The following is a 20,767-nucleotide window of genomic DNA, read 5'->3' as shown; positions in this document are numbered from 1 at the left end:
TGCAGGTGCGTGGTGGATATTAGGATCTGTACCTAGGGCTGAGGGGAACCGCCTGGAGTCTGAGCCACCTGGATGGCTGAAGCTGTGACAGACCCTTTATCATGGCCAGTCCTTAGCAGGTAGTGCTGAGGGTGGGCCATTCTGGTGTCTCTCCAGCTAGATGCCTGTTTCTTGCTATGGTGGGCTTTCTCTATGTGTAATAAAGAGCCCTCCCATCCCCATTTAGTGGGGACTAACAGGTAAGCAGGTTTACAGTGTGGTAAGGCCCTACTCCGTCATTCTGGTTGAGCCCAGAGCGCGGGTTCCTAAGGGCTGTGGCTCCCAGGGCCTCATGGGAAAGTGTAGCCTGCAGGCCCACCCCTCCCCTGATGAATCATGCCTGGCGGGACGAGAAAGCCCTAAACACTTCAAACAATGAGTTTCCAGTAAAATATGACAGACATGATGAGGCAGAGGAGAGGAGGGAGCTGCTGGGGAGCTGGCGCTGGCCTGGGAGTGATGAAAGCCAAGGGGAATGGAAACCGTCAGGCCCGCCCCCTACTCCTGACTATAAAGCACTATCATCCTTTTCTGACTTTCCTGAGTAGCACTCTCTTCTCTCCGCAGACTCACTTGCTCACTGGCTCACCTCTCGCAAAACTATGACCACCTGCAGCCGCCAGTTCACCTCCTCCGGCTCCATGAAGGGCTCCTGCGGCATCAGTGGTGGCTCCAGCCGCATCTCCTCCGTCCTGACTGGAGGATCCTGCCGGGCTCCCAGCACCTATGGGGGCCTGTCAGTCAGCTCCTCTCGCTTCTCCTCTGGGGGAGCCTGCGGGATGGGGGGTGGCTACGGTGGGGGCTTCAGCAGCAGCAGCTTTGGGGGTGGCCTGGGTAGTGGCTTTGGGGGTGGCTTCGGTGGTGGCAGCTTTGGGGGTGGCTTCGGTGGCAGTCTTGGTGGTGGCTTCGGTGGTGGTGATGGGCTCCTGGTGGGCAGTGAGAAAGTGACCATGCAGAACCTCAATGACCGGCTGGCCAGCTACCTGGACAAGGTGCGAGCCCTGGAGGAGGCCAACACTGACCTGGAGGTGAAGATCCGTGACTGGTACCAGAGGCAGCGGCCCACTGAGATCAAAGACTACAGCCCTTACTTCAAGACCATCGAGGACCTGAAGAGCAAGGTGGGTCAACTGGGCAGCAGGACCTGCCATTCAGGTTTCCTCCAATGCTTCAGGTCATCTTTAGACTCCTAGGCAGGACAGCCTCCAGTCCCAGATCCCTCTCTCTGCGGCCCTGAACATCCCCACTAGGGCTGGCCAGTGAGAAGATGGTGTCCCTTCCTGGCTTTTCCCCATGCTTTTCTCAGCTCCAATTCTTAGCCCACATGAGACCAACGGTTCCGGCCCTTAACGTTTTGCAGGGGAAGAAGCCAAAGCTTTAAGAGGTGCTGTGACTTGCTAAAGATCACACAACAGAGGAGGGCAGAGCTGAGACTAGAGTGCTGGTGGCCCACTTTCTGCTGTAGGAGGCAGTTATCTCTCCGGGCAGAAGGGAGGAGTGAGACTGTAACGGACCCGCCGCCGAGCTAGACACTCAAACTGCTCATTAGCTTGTTAGTCTGGGCTGCCGCCGCCGCCACCGCCGCCGCCGCCGCCGCCGCCGCCCAAGAGCTTTCTCTCCAGCTGGCCTTTCCCTATAGCCAGACAGACATAGAAAACCCACAGCCACAACTCATCACGGCCCATCTATTTACCCTGAACCAGAGAGAGCCTGGTGGGGTTATGCTTTCAGAACCCTTCTTCCTGCTCCTGTTTAACCTGCTTGGCTCTAGTGCCTCGCATAAATTATGGAAATTAGACAAGTCCCTGGCAGGAACTCCAGCCAGGCTCAGGGATCCATCTGTGTGCCTTTCTTCTCCAGTTTCCTTTTTTTCTAATCCCCTGGGCAAGTTGGGTTTTGTCTCTTGGGAAAGTCCCACCTGAGGTCCATGCCCCATGGGCTTAGAAAGGAATGTGTGTGTGTGCAGAGAGCTGATAGGACTGTCCTGTATGGAGAGGAGGATCCAGAAGATGGAGGGTATGTAGGGAGCCTTAGGGAGACTTCGAAGCACCAGGACCCATCTTAGGTTTTACAGGTGAGTGATAGTAATAAGACCTGAATTCTAGGGCTTTTGAGTCTGGGGCCTGACCTATGCACAGCTCCTGTGTTGACCAGGAGTCAAAGTCCTGCGTTGAAAATGACTATGTGAGCTTGTCTCTCAGGCTGCTGTGGTGAACATGGGATGAGAAGAACAAGAGTCAGGCAAGAGCAAGGGAGAAAGGCCAGTCAGTGCAGGCTGCAGTGAAATCTGCCTGCAGATATCTGTTTAACAAATGGCCCGTGGCTTTTCCATTCTACAGATCCTTGCAGCCACTGTGGACAATGCCAATGTCCTCCTGCAGATCGACAATGCCCGGCTGGCCGCCGATGACTTCCGCACCAAGTGAGTGTTCAATGTGGTGGCTCAGAGCTTCCAGCATCTGCAGGGTGGGGCATTTTGGATCAGTGCTTCCTAACCAGAGTGGGATGGTGCCAGGAGAACCCCTTGGGGTGCTTGTAAAAATACAAGACTGTTGGACTCCACCCTGGGAGTTCAGTTCAGTTATTTGTAACCTAGGTGATTCTGATCCACAGCCAGATGTGAGAGCCACACTTTAGGGAGAGGTGCTCAAACTCCTCCCACTTGTCCCTAAAATGCAGTAGGCTGTCATATTTGGAGGCCTTGAGCCTTATTGGCTGTAGCTGGAGGTGCCTTTTTCAGGTGAATGCCTAATGATGATCCTTATTCCCTGGACTGTAGGAATGTTCAGACTTAAGCACTCAATGGGCACTGTGTCTAATACTGACTCTCCGCAACACCCCTGGGTGCCAACTCTGGGAATGATACACATAGGAAGAGAACAAAGCTTTCAGTGTGGCTGGGATGGATAGCTCATTCCTTTTCTCTTGCCTCATTCCAGGTATGAGACAGAGCTGAGCCTTCGCATGAGTGTGGAAGCTGATATCAATGGCCTGCGCCGGGTGCTGGATGAGCTGACCCTGGCCAGAGCTGACCTAGAGATGCAGATCGAGAGCCTCAAGGAGGAGCTGGCCTACCTGAAGAAGAACCACGAGGAGGTGAGAGCTAAACAGAAAAGCCAGCTTTAAAGGGTGGATGTACAGGAGTAATAGAATGGCAGATGGGGAGGCAGTGTTCAGGCCAGGATCACCTCTTGCTAGAAAGCCCTGTCAGCCATGAGGCTTCTGACTATGGGACCTTTTCTGCCTCTGCAGGAGATGGCCTCCATGAAAGGCCAGGTGGGTGGAGATGTCAATGTGGAGATGGATGCAGCTCCTGGTGTGGACCTGAGCCGCATCCTGAATGAGATGCGAGACCAGTATGAGAAGATGGCGGAGAAGAACCGTAAGGACGCCGAGGAGTGGTTCTTCACTAAGGTGGGTGTCATTTGGAGAGGAAGGGATGCAGATCACCTGCCTTCCAGGTTTTTTTTCTTTTGGTGCGAATGGTGTTCTCTTTTTCACAGACCGAGGAGCTGAACCGCGAGGTGGCCACCAACAGCGAGCTGGTGCAGAGCGGTAAGAGTGAGATCTCTGAGCTCCGACGCACCATGCAGAACCTGGAGATCGAGCTGCAGTCCCAGCTCAGCATGGTAGGGATGCTATTGCACACAGAGGTTGGACTCATTGAAGGGGCATGGCCATTCCCAGTGATCCACCACCCCATTTCTCTCCTTCACAGAAAGCATCTCTGGAGAATAACCTGGAGGAGACCAAAGGCCGCTACTGCATGCAGTTGGCCCAGATCCAGGAGATGATCAGCAGCGTGGAGGAGCAGCTGGCTCAGCTGCGCTGTGAGATGGAGCAGCAGAACCAGGAGTACAAGATCTTGTTGGATGTGAAGACCCGGCTGGAGCAGGAGATTGCCACCTACCGTCGCCTGCTGGAGGGCGAGGATGCCCAGTGAGTGCCTGATTCACCCTCTAGTCCATGCCCCTTCTTTTCAGAAATGTCTCCCAAATGTCTAACATTCTACGCTATTCTGTTTTTACAGTCTCTCATCCACCCAGTTCTCCTCATCTTCCCAGTTCTCCTCTGGTTCTCAGTCATCAAGAGACGGTAAGGCTCTCCTTCCATTGTGCCTGGGCTCTGGAGAACCTTCAGATCTTCCAGCAGATCTAGGACCTAGATTAGGACTTTCTTGGGGCTTAAGCTAAATGTTCTTACTCAGTATCCCCATATGAGTCTCTTCAGATAGAAAGAGCCATTTCCTAGCTCTCCTCAGGACTAGGACTGGTGACCTTCACCTTGTTTCTCCAATGGGTGTCTGGGTAGACGCCACGATAATGGAAATCAGCACCACGGACAGCACCCTAGATGGCCCATCTAATCCATTTGGGTTTAGTTGGACCTTCTAATGCATCTGGGTTTAGTTGGACAGCACCGGTTGAGTGCTCCAGTCTGAGGACACAGACTGTACATGACTACAGGGTGCCCTGGCAGCAGTGTGTCAGGTGGAAATCAGGACAGAGGGCATCAGGAGACAGTTCACCCCTCAGCTTCTTGGCTTCTCGCCACTTTAGAACACTTCATCTGTCCACCTCCGCTAACGCCTTCTCTCTCCAATTCCCTAGTGACCTCCACCAATCGCCAGATCCGCACCAAGGTCATGGATGTGCATGACGGCAAGGTGGTCTCCACCCACGAGCAGGTCCTGCGCACCAAGAACTGAGGCTGCTAGGCACTGCTCAGGCTTAGAGGCCGCTGTGTGGTCACAGACACTGCTGAAAGAACCCCTCTACTGTCCCCCCACACTTCACCCTTTACGTGACCCTCATCCCTCCTGGCAATCAATAAAGCTTCTTTTCTGAGTTGCACAATCACTGTCTCCCTGGTCATTGTCAGGAGTGGGGGTGGGAGGAATGTGGGTAGTGTTCCTTTGGAGCTTAGGCAAGCACCTGGCTCTGGCCTCTGGGACTGGGAGAAAGGGCCCGGGGGCGGGCTTGGCTCAGATCCCAGGTTGGCTCTCACCACCTCAGAAGATATAGGTGGCTGTGTGTACCAGGTCATGAGATCTCTTAGGGCAGAGGCATATTTCTTCATTCATTCATTGGTCCACACCTTCACCAGATATGGAGTGCCTTTAGGTGCCAGGCAGTGTACTAGGTGAATTCTTTAAAATAAAATTATAAACTTATCATCATTATCATCATTGTGTGTGCACGATATGTGTGCGAGTGCAGATGTACCTGTGTCAGAGTGTGTATGTGGAGGTTGGAGGACAATTTTGGGGAGTTGGTTCTCTTCTTCTGAGGTAGGTTCTGGGGATCGAACTCAGGTTGTCAGTTTGAGTAGTGCTTCTACCTGCTAAGCCATCTCACTGGCCTTTGGTTAAGGATTCTTAATTTTGTGATCCTTTAAGATGACTCTGTATTGGAACTTACAAATTTCCTTTATATATCCTGTTTCCAAATAAGTGTTCATCTTTGTGTGCATTGTTATGGGGTTCACTAGTCCTCCCAAACTTTGTGAAGTTAAGGTAAGAACTCATGCTCTGTTGGTGGTCTTATCTCCCTGGTCTGAGTCAGTCTAGAATTGAGTCTAAGTCAGTTCAGAGAGGTGATTCCCAACTTTCCTAATGCTGTGACTCTTTAAGACAGTTCCTCATGTTGTGGTGACCCCCAACCATAAAATTATTTTCATAACTATAATTTTACTACTTTTATGAATTGTAATGTAAATATCTGATATGCAGGATATCTGATATGTGACCCCTGTAAAAGGATCATTCAACCCCCACAGGGGTCTTGACCCACAGTTTGAGAACCTCTGATTTGGAGGAAGTAGATGACCCCTTTCCAAGCCTCAGTTTCCACATCTGTAAAATGGAAATGATGATAGCCTTTCTCCTGGTCTTGGGGATGTTGGCTGGAAACACAACCTGTAAGAACATTGTCCAGCATGGTGCCTGGAGTCCGTGGGCTCAAGGCACAGCTGTGTTAGCAATGCTGGGTACCATTCATGACAAGCACATTTCCAGAGGCTTCCAGAATAGGCCAAGTGGTTTCTAACCTTGGCCCTGCTCTGGATTAGTGACCTCGGAGAGCCTGGCTCTCAGTTTCCTCATTGTGCAGGAAGAATGACGGACCCTGTGTCTTGTTGCTGATATACAAATCTAACAAGTAAATACACCTTAAGATCCAGGCTGACCTCCGAGTCTGATGGGTCACACATGTAACCTAGCACTAGGGAGATGGATCCGGGAGGACTATTGTGAGTTTAAAGCCAGACTGGGCTCCGTAGTGAGGGCATAAGGAGCCACCCCTTGGTGGAGGAGTGACTTTTGCTTTCTCTTGTGGATGACTAAGGAATAGAAAGGGGAGGAGCACCATCTGGGTGAGTGGCAGATGCCAAGGGTGGGGAGGGCTCACTGCCCCCGGCTAGGAAAAAAGTTGTCTGGCTCTGTATCCATTTCAACAGCTTGTTCGTTTGGCTGAGTAGAGTTGAATGTAGGGGTGGGAATGAAGAAAGACAGTTTGGACAAAGGAGCTAAAACCTTGGACCTGAGAATCCTATCTTCACCAGCCTTGGAGAATTGGGTCAGGATACTGAATCCACATTCCTCTTTCACAAGATGGAGGATAAATACCTTCACTGCACAATGCTGATGAATTAAATGATTTCATGGAGCCAATGAGCTTAGCTTGGAGCTTGGTGTATAGTGTTCGGTCTGTGGTAGTTCAAGACGAGGCATTATTAATAAAAGGAAGTATTGTTGGTGTCCTTTGTCCCTACCTACAATGCCAGCAAAGTCAGGACTAGCCTGTGACATTGAAACTTTTGATAACGTTTGGTCTGAGTCTTGGCATCCTGCAAGGCTCAGCTGGGATGAACCTTATCTGAAGGTGTACATCCTGGAGCTGAAGGACTGGGACCTTAGAGGGGAGGAAAGGTGAGAGAGCCACTTTAGAGATGGGGAAAGGATGGTTCCCAGGCCTTTGAGTGGTGGGAACCATGTAGAAAGGGGTTTCATGAGACTTGTATGGATGTCGAGCCCCAGATGTCAGGATGCCTGTCAGAGCAATGAACTTTCTGTCAAGTATGACATAGACTATAGGGGATGGTTCACACTTGAAGGGTGATCTGGGTTGGGCGGAGAGCAAAACACATCCATACTCACTAGTGGAGATGGAAGCCCAGAATGCTACGGATTGCTTATGGATCTCTAGTCATTACTCTTCCTGTGATATTTGAGTTTATCCTCCAAAGGAACCCGCTTTACAGGAATGTGGATGTATGAGTCCGTAGGCTCTAGTGTGCTGGGGGACACCCTCTGTCCTTGATTGGATCACTGCCACTGCTGTTTGGAAGGAACACAGGGAAAAGACAGACTTGCTTGAGGTCACTTGGCTATAAGCAAGCTCAGAATTGGTGAGTGGGGAAAGTTAAGTGGTGGGCTTGGATTCCAAGGGCCCCAGGAACAAAGGGCAGGCATCACAGCAGTTCTGGGGTCTCATGTGGACACCCTCCTCTCCTGATTTTTGCCACCACGTTCAACAGCTGATTTCTACTGATGACTAGCTCTCTTATTCACAGGGCTAAAAGGCTACAGCATCCACTGGAGACCTGGGCTCTGTCCCCACCAGTGAAACAGACCAGAAAAGTGACTCGATAGCACCGCCTAGTGGAAGCAAGAAGGTTGCTTCTCAGAGTCCTGGGGCTAGCCCAATGAAGGCTGTGGCGCCACACCCCTTTAATGTAATTTGGGAGGAGCTACTTTCTCCACCTACTCTGAACGCAGAATGGGGCTGTACTAGGTGGATGGAGATCATCTGTCCTATCTCCTCTTCTAAGGGAGACCATCCTGCTCCAAGTCATACAGTTTGAACCCGGCTACATCCAGCCCTCAGGTTCCTTAAGGGAGGGACTATGTGTCCTCAACAACACCTACGATACCTTCTTGACACAGGCTCTTGATCTTAAGTGGGAACCCGGTAGACTAGAAGGATGACTTGGTAATCAGGAAGATTATCGACACCCACGTCATCCAGATGGTCCAAGAGGAAGGGCAGAGGCATGCCCACCGTCCCTGAGAGTCGGGATAATGTCTTCCAGTGTGCTGGGTCTCAGCTCAGCAGTTATTCAGGAGCTCATCTAAGCCTCACATGAAGTTGTAAGCATTTTTATCTTCCCCAATCCTTTCCTTGATGAAGCGTGCTGCCCTTCAGCCATGCTGGATGTCTGATTTGTGATTACTTGTTCCACACCAGGGCATTTGATCCCTCTCTCAGAGTGAGTTTCATCTGTTCTTGCTTGATCACTGTTGTTGCTCACCCCTCACTCTGGCGGCTCTCAGGTGACTGCTCCTGATCCCTCAGACCACACAGCAGACTTTGGTACATGCTTCCCATTTGGCCATCAATAACATTTACTTCACTTTTGAGTTTTGTATTGATGGGAGGAGTCTGTTTTGTTCTATGGTTGCTCAAGGAGATAAGGCTTGCTTATCATTGGTTCTGTGTGTGTGTGTGTGTGTGTGTGTGTGTGTGTGTGTGTGTTATATGTGTCCACATGTGTGTGAGGCTGCACTTGCATGTGTATACACGTGTAGGCCAGGGGTCAAGGTTGGGTTTCTTCCACAGTTGTTCCCCACACTGCCAAACCTAGCCTTTTTTTTTTTTTTTTTTTTTTGCGTGGGATCCGAACTCAGGTTCTTGTGCTTGTGGAGCAGGTGCCTGACGGACTGGGGCTTGCTCATCGTTTTAGCCTCAGCTCTTCATGCAGTGTGTAGAACACAGTAGGTGCTCAAGGATTGATGCATCCAAAACTTACCATGGGGAAGCTGGTTCCAGGGTGAGGGGAAGCAGTGTTCCTTACATAGGTGGAAGACGCTGGTTTTAGACTTGGGGTGCCTTAATCTGGTGGGGTCTAGCTAGGTGGGGTGGTGGCAGGTGACTATTCAGCATGAAAGAGTCACTGTTGACAGATATATGCAGGCACCTCCAGCTGTGCATCAACCTGACGTGCCCACGTGCATCGGTGGTTCACAGAGGGGTGAGCCCACGAGCCAGGAGAGGAGCTGTGAGTCATGCTTGTGTTCCTCCGGCCAGCATCCAGCCTCATGATGACTCAGGACCTTCTGGCTTTACTTGAGCTCAAGGACACACAGTGGTGGGGAGCAAGTGGGGCCAGAGGGGTTGGGTGACTGGGTACAGGCAACCAGGAGGCTTCTCTAGCCGGAGCGGGGCTGGCCTTGCCTCATCTTAAGTCCCCATACCTCTAGTAGGGGACCTGTTCCCTGAGACCTTGCAGGTAGAACCCATTCAGGGTTCCCCTTTCTGTCTCTTTGGTTCTCACAGTCCTTCTGTTCAGTTCCATCTATGCTCTGAGGGCAGGGACTGTATTTGGGAGACTGGGGTGGGGGTCCAATTGACTAAAGGGATGGGCAAACACTAAGCAAGAGGGTTGAATCCAGGTCATCTAGATGGTCCAAGAGCAAGGCAAAAAAACATACTTAGTGCCACTCACAGTCAGGATAATATTCTAAGATGTTTTGGAATTTTCTAGTATTAGCTGCAGTCTGGACAAGGGCTATAGAGACAGAATTTGTTTTTATGGGGACCCAGGGTAGGGTATCCTGAGCTACATGACATCTATTCCTTGTTCATTGTCAGGAGGTGTGGGAATGGGGTTTGGAGGGCTGACCCTAAGCCCCGAGAGGGTGAAAAAAATGGGCCGTGTCACACAGCTAGGGAGAGGTCTCTCCCTCAGTCTAGGATGGTCAGCTTCCTCATGCCTGGCACTACCTTTCCCATGCCAGGCAGAGCTGGAAGAAGGGGGAAGATGGTGTAAAACTGTAACACCAATGTATGTCTGGCTCACAGGAGTTACCCAGCATGGTTGGCTCCTCTTTGGGTTGGAAGTAGATCCAGATGTGGAGAGGAGAAGGAGAACAGGGAGGAGAAAGGATGGGAAGGAAGGTGGATGTGAAGAGGAGGGTAGATGGGCGGGGGGAGAGGGGAGGCAGTGGGAGAAGGAAGAAGAGTAGATGAGGAGAGAGGGTAGATGCGGAGTGTGGGGGGGAGGCAGTGGGGGGAGGAAGACTAGGAAGGAGAGCAGATGAGGGGACGAGGGAGGGAGGGAATGCATACACACAGACAACTGGGCTTTCATACTGGGATCCCTCCATCTTGCAATGTGTTTACATCCTGGAAACTCAGCATGCAAGGACTTCCCATGGGGAAACAGGTCGAGGCCACAAGGGTGGGGAGAGTGAGGTTGATGGGGGCCCAGCCTTGCCTCACTGGCCAGCCACTGATGCCTTCACTTCGCTGTCCTGGGGTGCTCAATGGGGAGGACTCCATCTCAGGGGTAGAGGCATAGGAAGCCACATACAGAGGTGGCCAGATGCAGGGGGAAGGCCTGTGCCCACGTTGAACTCAGATGGGAGGGGCTGCTTAGGGATTCCTGGATCCAGGCAGAGAATGGTCCAGATAGGTGTAACCTTCAGGGAAAAGCAAAAAGAAGCCAGTAATCCCAGAACTTTGGAGTCTGAAGCAGGAGAATCATGAACTCAAGGTCAGTTATACTAGTTAGACCCTACGACAAAACCAAACCAAGCCAAGCCAAGCTGTACCAAGGCAAATCAAACCTAACAGAACGCATCTGCTAAGAACAGGGTCACAGAAGGGCTGCTCTCTCTGAAGCTGCTCACGCCAACTTGGCCCAACCTGTCCTTCACCAGCTCAAGCCCTGGGACTTGGAGTTTCTGTCCATCTGAGACTGGTTATGTTAGTGTGCCTGTGGCAAAGTTGGGAGAAAGGACACCAGAGTGGGTCCGGGCCTCGGATCACACTGAGGGCAGGCCTTGGGTGTTTCCAGTGGAGCCTGCCAGGAATGTGGGCAGAGGTTTAGAATCATCCTGAGGACAGTGATCAGATTCCCCACTAGCCTTGGTCTAAGAGTTTCTCAAGTGTTAGGCTTGCAAAAAAAATGCTATTAACATTCAGTTCTACCTACTTCATTGTCTATTTTAATTAACATGTTCTGTATCATCCATTAAATATTTACTTCACTCATTTTGGTAAACTAGCTCACTTTCCATTTCAACAAGCATATTTGTAGCAGAAATCCTGTATTACTACAGAAAAAGAGGAAAGTGAGAATCAATTGTCATTCACAGAAGGCAACGAGGCAGACAGGTCTAACTAGATGCTGTTGCTTCCTGCAGGTTCTGAGCCAGAGTGGGCTTGATTTGCTTGGCTAGAATGACTGACAGGTGTGGAAGCTGCTAAGGGGACTGTGGTGCTGATTGAGATTTCTTTTCTCAAGAATCAGGAGACTGGAAAAATAGAAAGGGGAATGCTTTTCTTACCACATGATCAGTGTTTTTTGCTGTTGTCTTGACAGGATCTTGCTATGAATCCTAGGCTGGTCTCCAACTTGCAATTCTAGTGCCCCAGCTCCTGGACTGCTCCACCCCGTTATTGGACATAGTCCCCATGCATCACCCAGAAGCATCTCTCATATGTCACTCTTTATATACCTACCATCCAGAGACCCTCTTCCAGACCCTTGCTAGGAAGAGCCTTGTTACCCCTCAGCCACACCTCCAGGGCTTTGGGCCCTCGTCAACCTTCGTGAACTTTCTTCCTGTCTTCAGTTCTCTTCCAGCCCTGGACATCTGTCTGAAATAACTGGTTCTTTTTCTTTCATTCTGTTTTATTGGGATCTTACTTGGAGCAGGCATGGGGTCAGGGCACTGGGGCATGTGCAAGATGAGCAGGTACAGGTTTAGAGACGCCCCTGCTGAGGTCCGGGAGGAGAGGAATCCTTGCTGCAGTGGGGTGGTGCTGCTGGTGGTAGAGGCCCTAAGATGCAAGGTGAGGACTCAGAACTGGACAAAGGACTAAGTGGGAGTTCAGAGGGGGAGTGCTCAGGAAGACGAGGCACACGGGTTTGCTCAGGGAGGCTTCCTGGAAGAGGAGGCACATAGGTTTGCCAGTGGCCTGAACAGAGAAGATATGAAAGAATATTTCAGTAGGAAAGGAACTGCAGGAGTTTAGGGTTGTTTAGGGAGCATTTTATGACTTGATAGGTGGTTTGGAGAACAGGGAGAAACAGGACAAGGATACCAGGACTGGAGACTGACCATGAATACCAGGAGCATGGATCTTGTCTTAAGAGTACAGAGATGTCAGAGGAGACATATTAGAAGGGTCATCTCAGGTACAGCTCAAGAGCCGAGGGGGCTGACAAGATGGCTCAGTGGGTTGAGGGCACTTGCTACACAAACCTGGAGACCTGAGCTTGAACCTCAGAACCACAGTGAATGTGGAAGAAGAGAACCCACTCTATAAGGTTCTCTTGACTTGTGTACCAAGGCAGGTGCATCTCCCCCATCACAACACACACATTGATTAATTAATGGTTCAAAGATTTAAAAACGGTCAAGGGGCATGATAGGAGCAAGGAGAGCTGTTAGAAAGTGATATCTATAAAAAAAAAAAAAAGAAACTGATATCTCAGAGCCAAGGGAGGGGTTGGATGATCAGAAGCAGTCTGGTATTTACCTGAGCTGTTCTCATGCCTCCTTTCCTGGGATGGGCAAACCACATTTTGGAGGAGAGAACAGCAGCCCAGCGTAGGAAAGCAAGTTATCAGCTAGCCAGGGAGCAGAGTCCGGGCTGTGCCCGGGTGATCTGACAGCAGAGCCCACAGCCTCTTTTCCAATCTCTTTTGGCATTGGTGATCAGAATAAGTGTGGGGTTCTATCAGGAGCAAGGGAAAGCCACATCCTGGTATCCCGCCACCCCCAGGGCTGAGCATATGACAGGCACCCAACCAAGGGAAGGTCTGTACTCACTGCGGGGGGCTCTGCAAAAGAATCAGTTCAGAGGCTGAGGAGATGCCTCAGTGGGCAAGCTGCTTGCCATGCAAGGGCAAGGACCTGAGTTTGATTGCCAGCACCTAGGCAGAAAGCTGGGCATAGCAGTGTAATCCTACATGGATGCACTGTAATACCAGTGCTGAGGAGAAGGATCCCTGGGGCTTGTTGGCCAGGTGGTTTTGATGAATCAGTGAGCTCCAGGGATAGTGAGAGACCCTGCCTCCAAAAATAAGGTGGGAAGCAACAGAGGAAGACACTCGACAACTCTGGCCCTTCACATGTGTATATACACTTGTGTGTACACACGCATCACACACACACACACACACACACACACACACACACACACACTCCTGCTGTAAAGCCGTTCAACAGTGACGGGCTGTATTTATTGGGTTTGCCATAATCTTCTCATAGTCTTCTGTACAAATGCTACACGCTGTTCCAGAACCCTGGAGGATGCACAGCTGTGCACCTATCCCCATCTTTTGGCCACAGCACCCTCTCAGCAAGCTGGCATGTCCTAAGAGCAGAGCCCTGTTTCTCCTGTCAGCCTAAAGGATGTTGACAACTGGATTTCCCATCTGATAGGGGCTTCACCAGGGCAGGTGCTGGCTTTCTGCTTATCCTGGCAACTCCCTGTGGACAGGGTCTGCACTTTCCCTAGCCTTCACGGTAACTTCTGTACCAGGGTCGCAGCTCAACCCACAGTGATGACCACCAGGTGTGGGCAGAGCGAGTTTAGAGAGTGAGTTTTGATCTTAGATACTGAGAAGGCTGTCTCAGACCTGTTGTCAAGGTCAGTCAGACACCAGACTGTAGGATATAGGTCACCCCCTCAGCAACAGGGCTGATTTATGGTGCCCTTGACAGCCTAATATCATCAAATTACCCCACACAATGGAGAGAGGCTGGGCTGCTGACGGGCAGTCACCGAGGGACGCAGAGCCTGGGGCTTCCCTGCTGCTCCCATACCCTAGACCTTCTCTGAGTCCATGGGAGGGGGGAAGCTGGCACAGAGTGAGGGCACACCCAGGCGTGCCACCTTTAGCAGGGGGTATAAGTAGGCAGCTCCAGGGATGGCTCAGTACCCAGCAACCCTGAGACCGCTTCCTGCCTATAGATCCCAGGAGGCAGCATCATGAGTTGCAGACAGATGGCCTCATCTTTCTGGAGTCGCAGCAGCAGCAGCAGCAGCTGCGGCGGTGGCGGAGGAGGCAGAGGGGGCAGCGGGGGCAGCATGCGATCTTCTTTCAGTCGCTCCTCCAGGGCTGGTGGAGGAGGGGGCCGCTTTAGCTCTTCCAGTGGCTTTGGCGGGGGTGGCCTTTCGGCCTGTGGCAGTGGAGGTGGTGGCAGCTATGGTGGAGGATCCAGAGGGGGCTTTAGTGCAGGGAGTTCTGGCGGTATGTTTGGGGGAGGAGGTTCTAAGGGCTTCGGTGGTGGCTCTGGAGGTGGCTCTGGAGGTGGCTTTGGTGGTGGCTCTGGAGGTGGCTTTGGTGGTGGCTCTGGAGGTGGCTTTGGTGGTGGCTCTGGAGGTGGTGGCTTCGGTGGTGGCTCTGGAGGTGGCGAAGGTGGTATTCTGAATACCAATGAGAAGGTCGTCATGCAGAATCTCAATTCCCGTCTGGCCTCCTACATGGATAAAGTACAGGAATTGGAGCAGGACAACACCTCCCTGGAGAAACAGATCCAGGAATGGTATTCAAAGAAGGGGTCCAGAATCTTCCAGAAGGATTACTCTCATTTCTACAACACTATTGAAGATCTGAAGGACAGGGTATGCACAAGGATCAAATCTCGTCTCTGTCTCTCTCTCCTTCCTTCTCTCCCTTTCTCAACCTCTCTCACAAAAAGGTAAGAGGCTAGAATCCAAGCAAAGCCATACCAGGGAATCACCTTTTAAAAACTACACTCTCATTGCAAACAAACTTGTGCTTGGTTTCTAAGATCTTAGGGGCTTGTGCTTGGATTTGAACTCTGGTATTTCATTTTGAGTTTGGACAGATCAGGGAGGAAGCTTGGATTAATACTAGCGGGGCTGGGACCTGACTGGAGCTTCCTTTCGACCTGGTTTTAAGTCAGCCTTATCATTCCTTTTCCATTCATCTTGGGCTCTGAGGGGCCCTTCTTAATCTTTTCAGGTCCTCAGGACTCAGATATGCAGGCTGATTGATCAAAGATGGAGAGAATCTCTAATTGTGAGGATGATACCCATCTATCCAGCCGTTCATTCATCCATCCACCCATCCATCCATCTACCCATCCATCCACCCACCCACCCACCCACCCACCCATCCATCCATCCATCCATCCATCCACCCACCCACCCATCCATCCACCCATCCATCCATCCACCCACCCACCCACCCACCCATCCATCCATCCATCCATCCATCCATCCATCCATCCATCCATCCATCCATCCATCCAACCATCTGCACATCCACTTATTCATCCATTGACTTAAGTGGGTGACTACCCTGTGTTGTGCTGAGTAGCCACAGAGGTAGCCCACACTCAGCCTCCACCTAAAGGAGTCCACAGTTGGGGTCCTTGATGTTCTCACTCACTCCTCCTGCTCTTACATCTTTGTGTTTCTGAATGTGCTCTTTCTTCAGCTGCAGATCTCTTTCATCCATCTACTCACATGCAATCTTAGCTGTCCTTCAGAACCTGGTTCAGATGTCATCTCCTTTTCCAGGTCTTTCCTGCTTTCCCAGGAGGGCCAAAGCCATCTCAACTTTTCATGACTTTTTGGGATAATTTGGACTCTATGGGCAATGGTGGGCTCCTTGGGATTTGTCCTAGACCCTACACTGCCTTTGCAGAAGATCTTCAAATATTTGCTGAATGAGTGAAGACCACACTGGGCACATCCGGTGTGGGGGCCATGCAACATACACGTTAATGGAAAAATCCTCTTGCTTCCTGGACACCGTGGATGGGATTATCCCCTCTGCTGGCTATGTCTGGCCTTTTCTTCTCTCTGAAGTTGGTCATATCAAGGAAGCATGGCCCATTCATGTAATCTTCTCTTTCAGATTGTAGACCTCACAATGAGGAACAACAAAACACTCCTGGACATGGACAACACTCGCATGACTATGGATGACTTCAGAATTAAGTGAGTCTTGCCCTCCTTCTCCTCCCTCTACTGGTTCCCACTTCCTTGGCCCCAAGTTGCAGAGCTCTGGCAGTCCCAGTAGAATTGGTACCCTCTTGATCATTCTCTGCCTGTGGCTGGCCTGCAGGTTTGAGATGGAGCAGACCTTGCGGCAAGGGGTGGAGGCTGATATCAACGGCCTGCAGAAGGTGTTGGAAGGTCTGAAGATGGAGAAATCTGATCTGGAGATACAGCTTGATACTCTGGAGGATGAGCTGAATGCTGTTAAGAAGAATCACCAGGAGGTAGGTTAATGCTCCGTTGGCTTAGTGGGTGCAGGGGGGAGCAGAAGGCTGGAGGTAGCAGGGGGTGCTGTGGAGCACTGACTGCGAGATCTCTCTTCTTCACTCTCCCATTTCCTCACAGCATGGCCTTCAGTGGCAGTCATGCTTTGATTTCACAATGATGTTCTTTTGCACTCTGAGAGGACTGTGGGAGAGGGTTGAAAGATGGCAGGGAGGATCCCACTCCATTCTCATGTGCTCTTCTTCCCTGGCAGGAAATGAGGCTGCTGACGGGTAAGAATGATGGAGATGTTAGTGTGGAGATAAATGTTGCCCCCGGCACAGATCTCACCCAGGTCCTCAATAACATGCGTGAGGAGTACGAGCATCTCATTTCTAAGAACCGGCAGGACATTGAGCAACACTATGAGTCCAAGGTGAGCAGAGTGGGTTGCCTATTCTGTTTTCTAACCCTCCTTCCAGGTGTTCTTCCACATCCTTTCCCCCTTTTCTCATCCCTCATCCTTCTACCTCTTCATGTCTCAGCATAGCTCTACCTAGCTATCCATCCTCCAATGGATGCCACACATCCCTTCTTCATTTGTCACACACAGATGCAACCACCGTGGACTGGTTGTCTAGAGCACGGGCAACTCACTATAATCCTATGTGATGGAAGCCTCTAGTAGAGACACATAGCCTCTTTTCACAGTTCCATGACTTCACACTGAGTTCCATGCCTGCTCCCTTCCTCCCTGGGTCTCCAAAGTTTGGCACAGAGCTTGGTAGAGAAAGGCATGCCATTCTGCATGTATGCAAGGAGATAAGATTATAAGATAGTTCTGGGACATAGTATGAAGGGCCTTGAAGCCTTGCTGAAAAGGAATATGATGTCTAGAGGATTGGGCAACCTGGCTGGTGGCACCCAGAATCCAGTGGCTTATCCTTGGCTTGGTCTCAGCCTTGGTTTTAAAGGTGAAGATCCTAATGAGTGAGGCACAGTCTTTTTCCACAGAAGAACTTGGCTCCACCTGTTCCTAACTGAGCCTTTGGTTTGCAGATGACCCAGATTGAACAAGAGGTGACCAACAGTGGCCAAGAGATGGAGAGCAACATGAAGGAGGTGTCTCAGCTCCGGCACAGCATCCAGGAGTCGGAAATTGAGCTGCAGACTCAGCTTAGCACGGTTGGTAGTCCTGTTCCAGATTTGCTGCCAGGGCAGGGCACGGGATGGCTTTATAGAATCCTCAGGATGGGCCAGGATCGGAACATTCTAAAGTTTCCTCTTGCTCCCTAGAAATCGGCCTTAGAGAAGGCTTTGGAAGACACAAGGAACCGCTACTGTGGCCAGCTGCAACAGATTCAGGAACAGATCAGTCAGGTGGAGGCTCAGCTTGCTGAGGTCCGGGAAGAAACCGAGTGTCAGAACCAGGAATATGGCATTCTGCTGAGCATCAAGACACGGCTGGAAAAAGAAATTCAGACTTACCGAAGCCTCCTTGAAGGCGGCCAACAAGACTTGTAGGTCCTCAGGAGTCTGTAGACTCCACATTGTGGAATGTCATAGGAGTCCCTGGGCTTCTGGTACCATTTCTAGCCTTCTTAATAGAAGCTGCTTGATAAGTTCTTGTATGCAAGGGTCTGATGGACTGAGGACTTCATCCCGTGTGTGTGTCTTTTGGGGGAGCACTCAGGACTTTTGAGTGTTGGAAAGGAAAATGGTAACAATGAGAGAGAGGGGCTACTTCTGCTCCAGGGAGGGGAGGGTACGCTTCCCTCTCAGCTGGGATGCCTCAGTTCACACTTGAGTCTGTCCAGGTTCATTCTTGTATATGTACCTATGTATTTTCCTTTATCCTCAGTGAATCTTCTGGAGCTGGACAAATTGGCTTTGGAAGTGGCAAAGGAAGACGAAGAGGAAGTGGAGGCAGCTATGGAGGAGGAAGTGGAGGAGGAAGTGGAGGCAGCTATGGAGGAGGAAGTGGAGGAGGAAGTGGAGGCAGCTATGGAGGAGGAAGTGGAGGAGGAAGTGGAGGCAGCTATGGAGGAGGAAGTGGAGGAGGAAGTGGAGGCAGCTATGGAGGAGGAAGTGGAGGAGGAAGTGGAGGCAGCTATGGAGGAGGAAGTGGAGGCAGCTATGGAGGAGGAAGTGGGGGCAGCCGTGGTGGAGGAAGTGGAGGAAGCCATGGAGGAGGAAGTGGAGGCAACCATGGAGGAGGAAGTGGGGGCAGCCAGGGTGGAAAAAGTGGAGGCAGCCATGGTGGAGGAAGTGGAGGTAGCTACGGAGGAGGAAGCAGTTCTGGGGGAGGTAGTGGAGGAAGCTATGGTGGAGGAAGCAGTTCTGGGGGAGGAAGTGGAGGAAGTTATGGTGGAGGAAGCAGTTCTGGGGGAGGAAGTGGAGGAAGTTATGGTGGAGGAAGTGGGTCCAGGGGAGGAAGTGGAGGTGGCCAAAGTAGAGGAGGTGGCTCCAAGGGAGGCAGTGGAGGCAGCTATGGTGGAGGAAGTAGTTCAGGAGGAGGAAGTGGAGGCAGCTATGGTGGAGGAAGTAGTTCAGGAGGAGGAAGTGGAGGCAGCCATGGTGGAGGAAGTAGTTCAGGAGGAGGAAGTGGAGGCAGCTATGGAGGAGGAGACAGAAGGCCATCTCAGTCCCAGTCCTCCTCAAAATCTGCTGACTGTGATGACGATTCACTTGGTAAGGAATTATTGAATTCTTGTGCACCTAGGCAACTATGCTTTTTTTGTGTGTGTATCTTTGGACTTCTTTGGGGGGAACTGCAGGTTCTGAACAGGAGTGGATTTTAGGAAAGTCTCTAGTAAACTAGTATAGACCCTTACTTGGTTCTTAACTGACCATTGGATGAAATTAAATCTGCACATGGCCTGAGTCTCAGTAATTAGAGGACATGGATTGAAAACTGTACACTGTCACGCTATTGCAGCCTATAGATAGGTTTTACTTATGGAAAATGAGGTCCAGAAGGAGCAAGTTAATTCCTCATAACCATGTACTTTCCAAATGATGGGTGCAGCACTGTGGGGCTCCATGGCCAGTGCCTTCAACCATCAGTAGATGGAAGGCCTGGATCGACACACGGGCAAAGAGATTCCGAGGTCTTAGTCAATTGTCAGTGAGTACAACCCGTTGAAGGGAGTCCATCACTGGTGCCATCGCCTGCCTCTAAAAAGGACTCATGCAGGTGAGGTGGTCTCCAGGTCGTGGAATAATTTCTATGTACAAATTGAATTTAATGCCGTAAAAATTCAATATCTGGGTTGGAGAGATGCTCAGCAGTTAAGAGCATTTGTTGCTTTTGTAGAGGACCTAAATTCAATTCTCAGTACCCATGGTGGTTCACAACCATTGAGAACTCTAGTTCCAGGGGATCCCATAGCCTTTTCTGACTTCTGAGAGCACCAGGCACACAGACGGTGCACATACATCCTTGGAGGCAAAATACCGATGTAAATAGATAAGTAAAACCATTGAGCTTTAAGCTAGGGTTTCATCTTTAAAAAAATCCAATATGATGTTATTGTAAATGTCTGGATAACAACCCTGCATTGTATAGCTTAGAGAAGCCTGTTGGTATCAGGGAACTGCTCCTTTACAAGGTGTCTTGTGCATTTTGCATGTCCAGTTGCTCTGCAGGGGCATGGATGTGCATCTAGGGATGAAGTTGGGCTTATATAACTGAATTTACTGACAAGGCTGTGGGATGGTGAAGGGGGCCAGTCCATGGGCTCTCCATCCTCTGAGTTGCTCCAGGAGAGACTGGGAATTGGATGGGGCCACAGTCCTTCCAGCTCAGGGTTCTCCAGCTCTATGAGGTCCAGGCTTCTTGCTCCTAGTTTCTTCATCTTTTTTAGGTCTCTACCCAAAGCCTCTCTTCTTACTGCTGTCTCTCTCCCCTCCCACAGCCTACCATATGCGATACTAGAGCCCCGGTCAACTTTCCCCACCCAGCCCCAGCTGAGACTGCCCCAGGAGGGCAGAACCTACATGAAGCACGCTTTCTGCATCCCGATGTCAAGACGAGCCGGCAACAAGCCGGGGTCCCTGTTTGGAACTGGATGGAGTTGGCATTGTGCCTCTGGACATCTATTGGCTGTGTTCCTTGCTGGGGAGGCTTCACGGCTGGGGAAAACTTAATTCTTCCGTGTGTCCTGGGGGTGGCCCCACTCCCTTCCTTATCCTGACTTCCTAATAAAGTTCTCCTATTGCAAATTAAACTTGGACTCTGATGTGTTTGTCCTCTGAGTTTAAGTAGTGGGATGTTTTGATCTCGGCTGTGAACTTGATTGGATTATTGGTAATCTCTTGGGAGGTAGTAATACTCCTTTGGGTGTGTCTGTGAGTACATCTCCAGAGATAATTAACTAAGGGGATGAAGATCCACGTTGAATATGGGTGACACCATCCTGTAGGCTGAGCCCATGGACGGAATAAAAAAAAAGGGAGATGTCCAACTAGCACAT

At 50.8% G+C, this 20,767-nt stretch overlaps 2 protein-coding genes across 3 annotated transcripts; both read left to right on the top strand.

The window, feature by feature from the left end:
- Positions 1 to 580: 580 nt before the first annotated feature.
- LOC131917719 (keratin, type I cytoskeletal 14) lies at positions 581 to 4,869 on the top strand. 2 transcript variants are annotated; one of them, XM_059271764.1, is made up of 8 exons: positions 581 to 1,160; positions 2,379 to 2,461; positions 2,979 to 3,135; positions 3,292 to 3,453; positions 3,543 to 3,668; positions 3,758 to 3,978; positions 4,070 to 4,134; positions 4,650 to 4,869. In XM_059271764.1, the coding sequence occupies exons 1-8, from the start codon at positions 642 to 644 to the stop codon at positions 4,745 to 4,747; spliced, it is 1,431 nt and encodes a 476-aa protein (XP_059127747.1). In that variant the 5' UTR covers positions 581 to 641; the 3' UTR covers positions 4,748 to 4,869. The 2 variants fall into 2 exon arrangements, with proteins under 2 accessions (XP_059127747.1, XP_059127748.1); XM_059271765.1 differs by lacking the exon at positions 581 to 1,160 and adding an exon at positions 2,004 to 2,113.
- A 9,176-nt stretch (positions 4,870 to 14,045) lies between these two features.
- On the top strand, positions 14,046 to 20,229 carry Krt9 (keratin 9). Its single transcript, XM_059270726.1, has 8 exons — positions 14,046 to 14,681; positions 15,946 to 16,028; positions 16,156 to 16,312; positions 16,567 to 16,728; positions 17,352 to 17,477; positions 17,589 to 17,812; positions 18,154 to 18,710; positions 20,210 to 20,229. The coding sequence occupies exons 1-8, from the start codon at positions 14,046 to 14,048 to the stop codon at positions 20,227 to 20,229; spliced, it is 1,965 nt and encodes a 654-aa protein (XP_059126709.1).
- Positions 20,230 to 20,767: the final 538 nt, after the last annotated feature.

This window comes from Peromyscus eremicus, chromosome 8a (assembly GCF_949786415.1).
Source record: "Peromyscus eremicus chromosome 8a, PerEre_H2_v1, whole genome shotgun sequence".
NCBI classification, from domain to species: domain Eukaryota; kingdom Metazoa; phylum Chordata; class Mammalia; order Rodentia; family Cricetidae; genus Peromyscus; species Peromyscus eremicus.
This window is presented reverse-complemented; position numbering and strand designations above follow the sequence as displayed.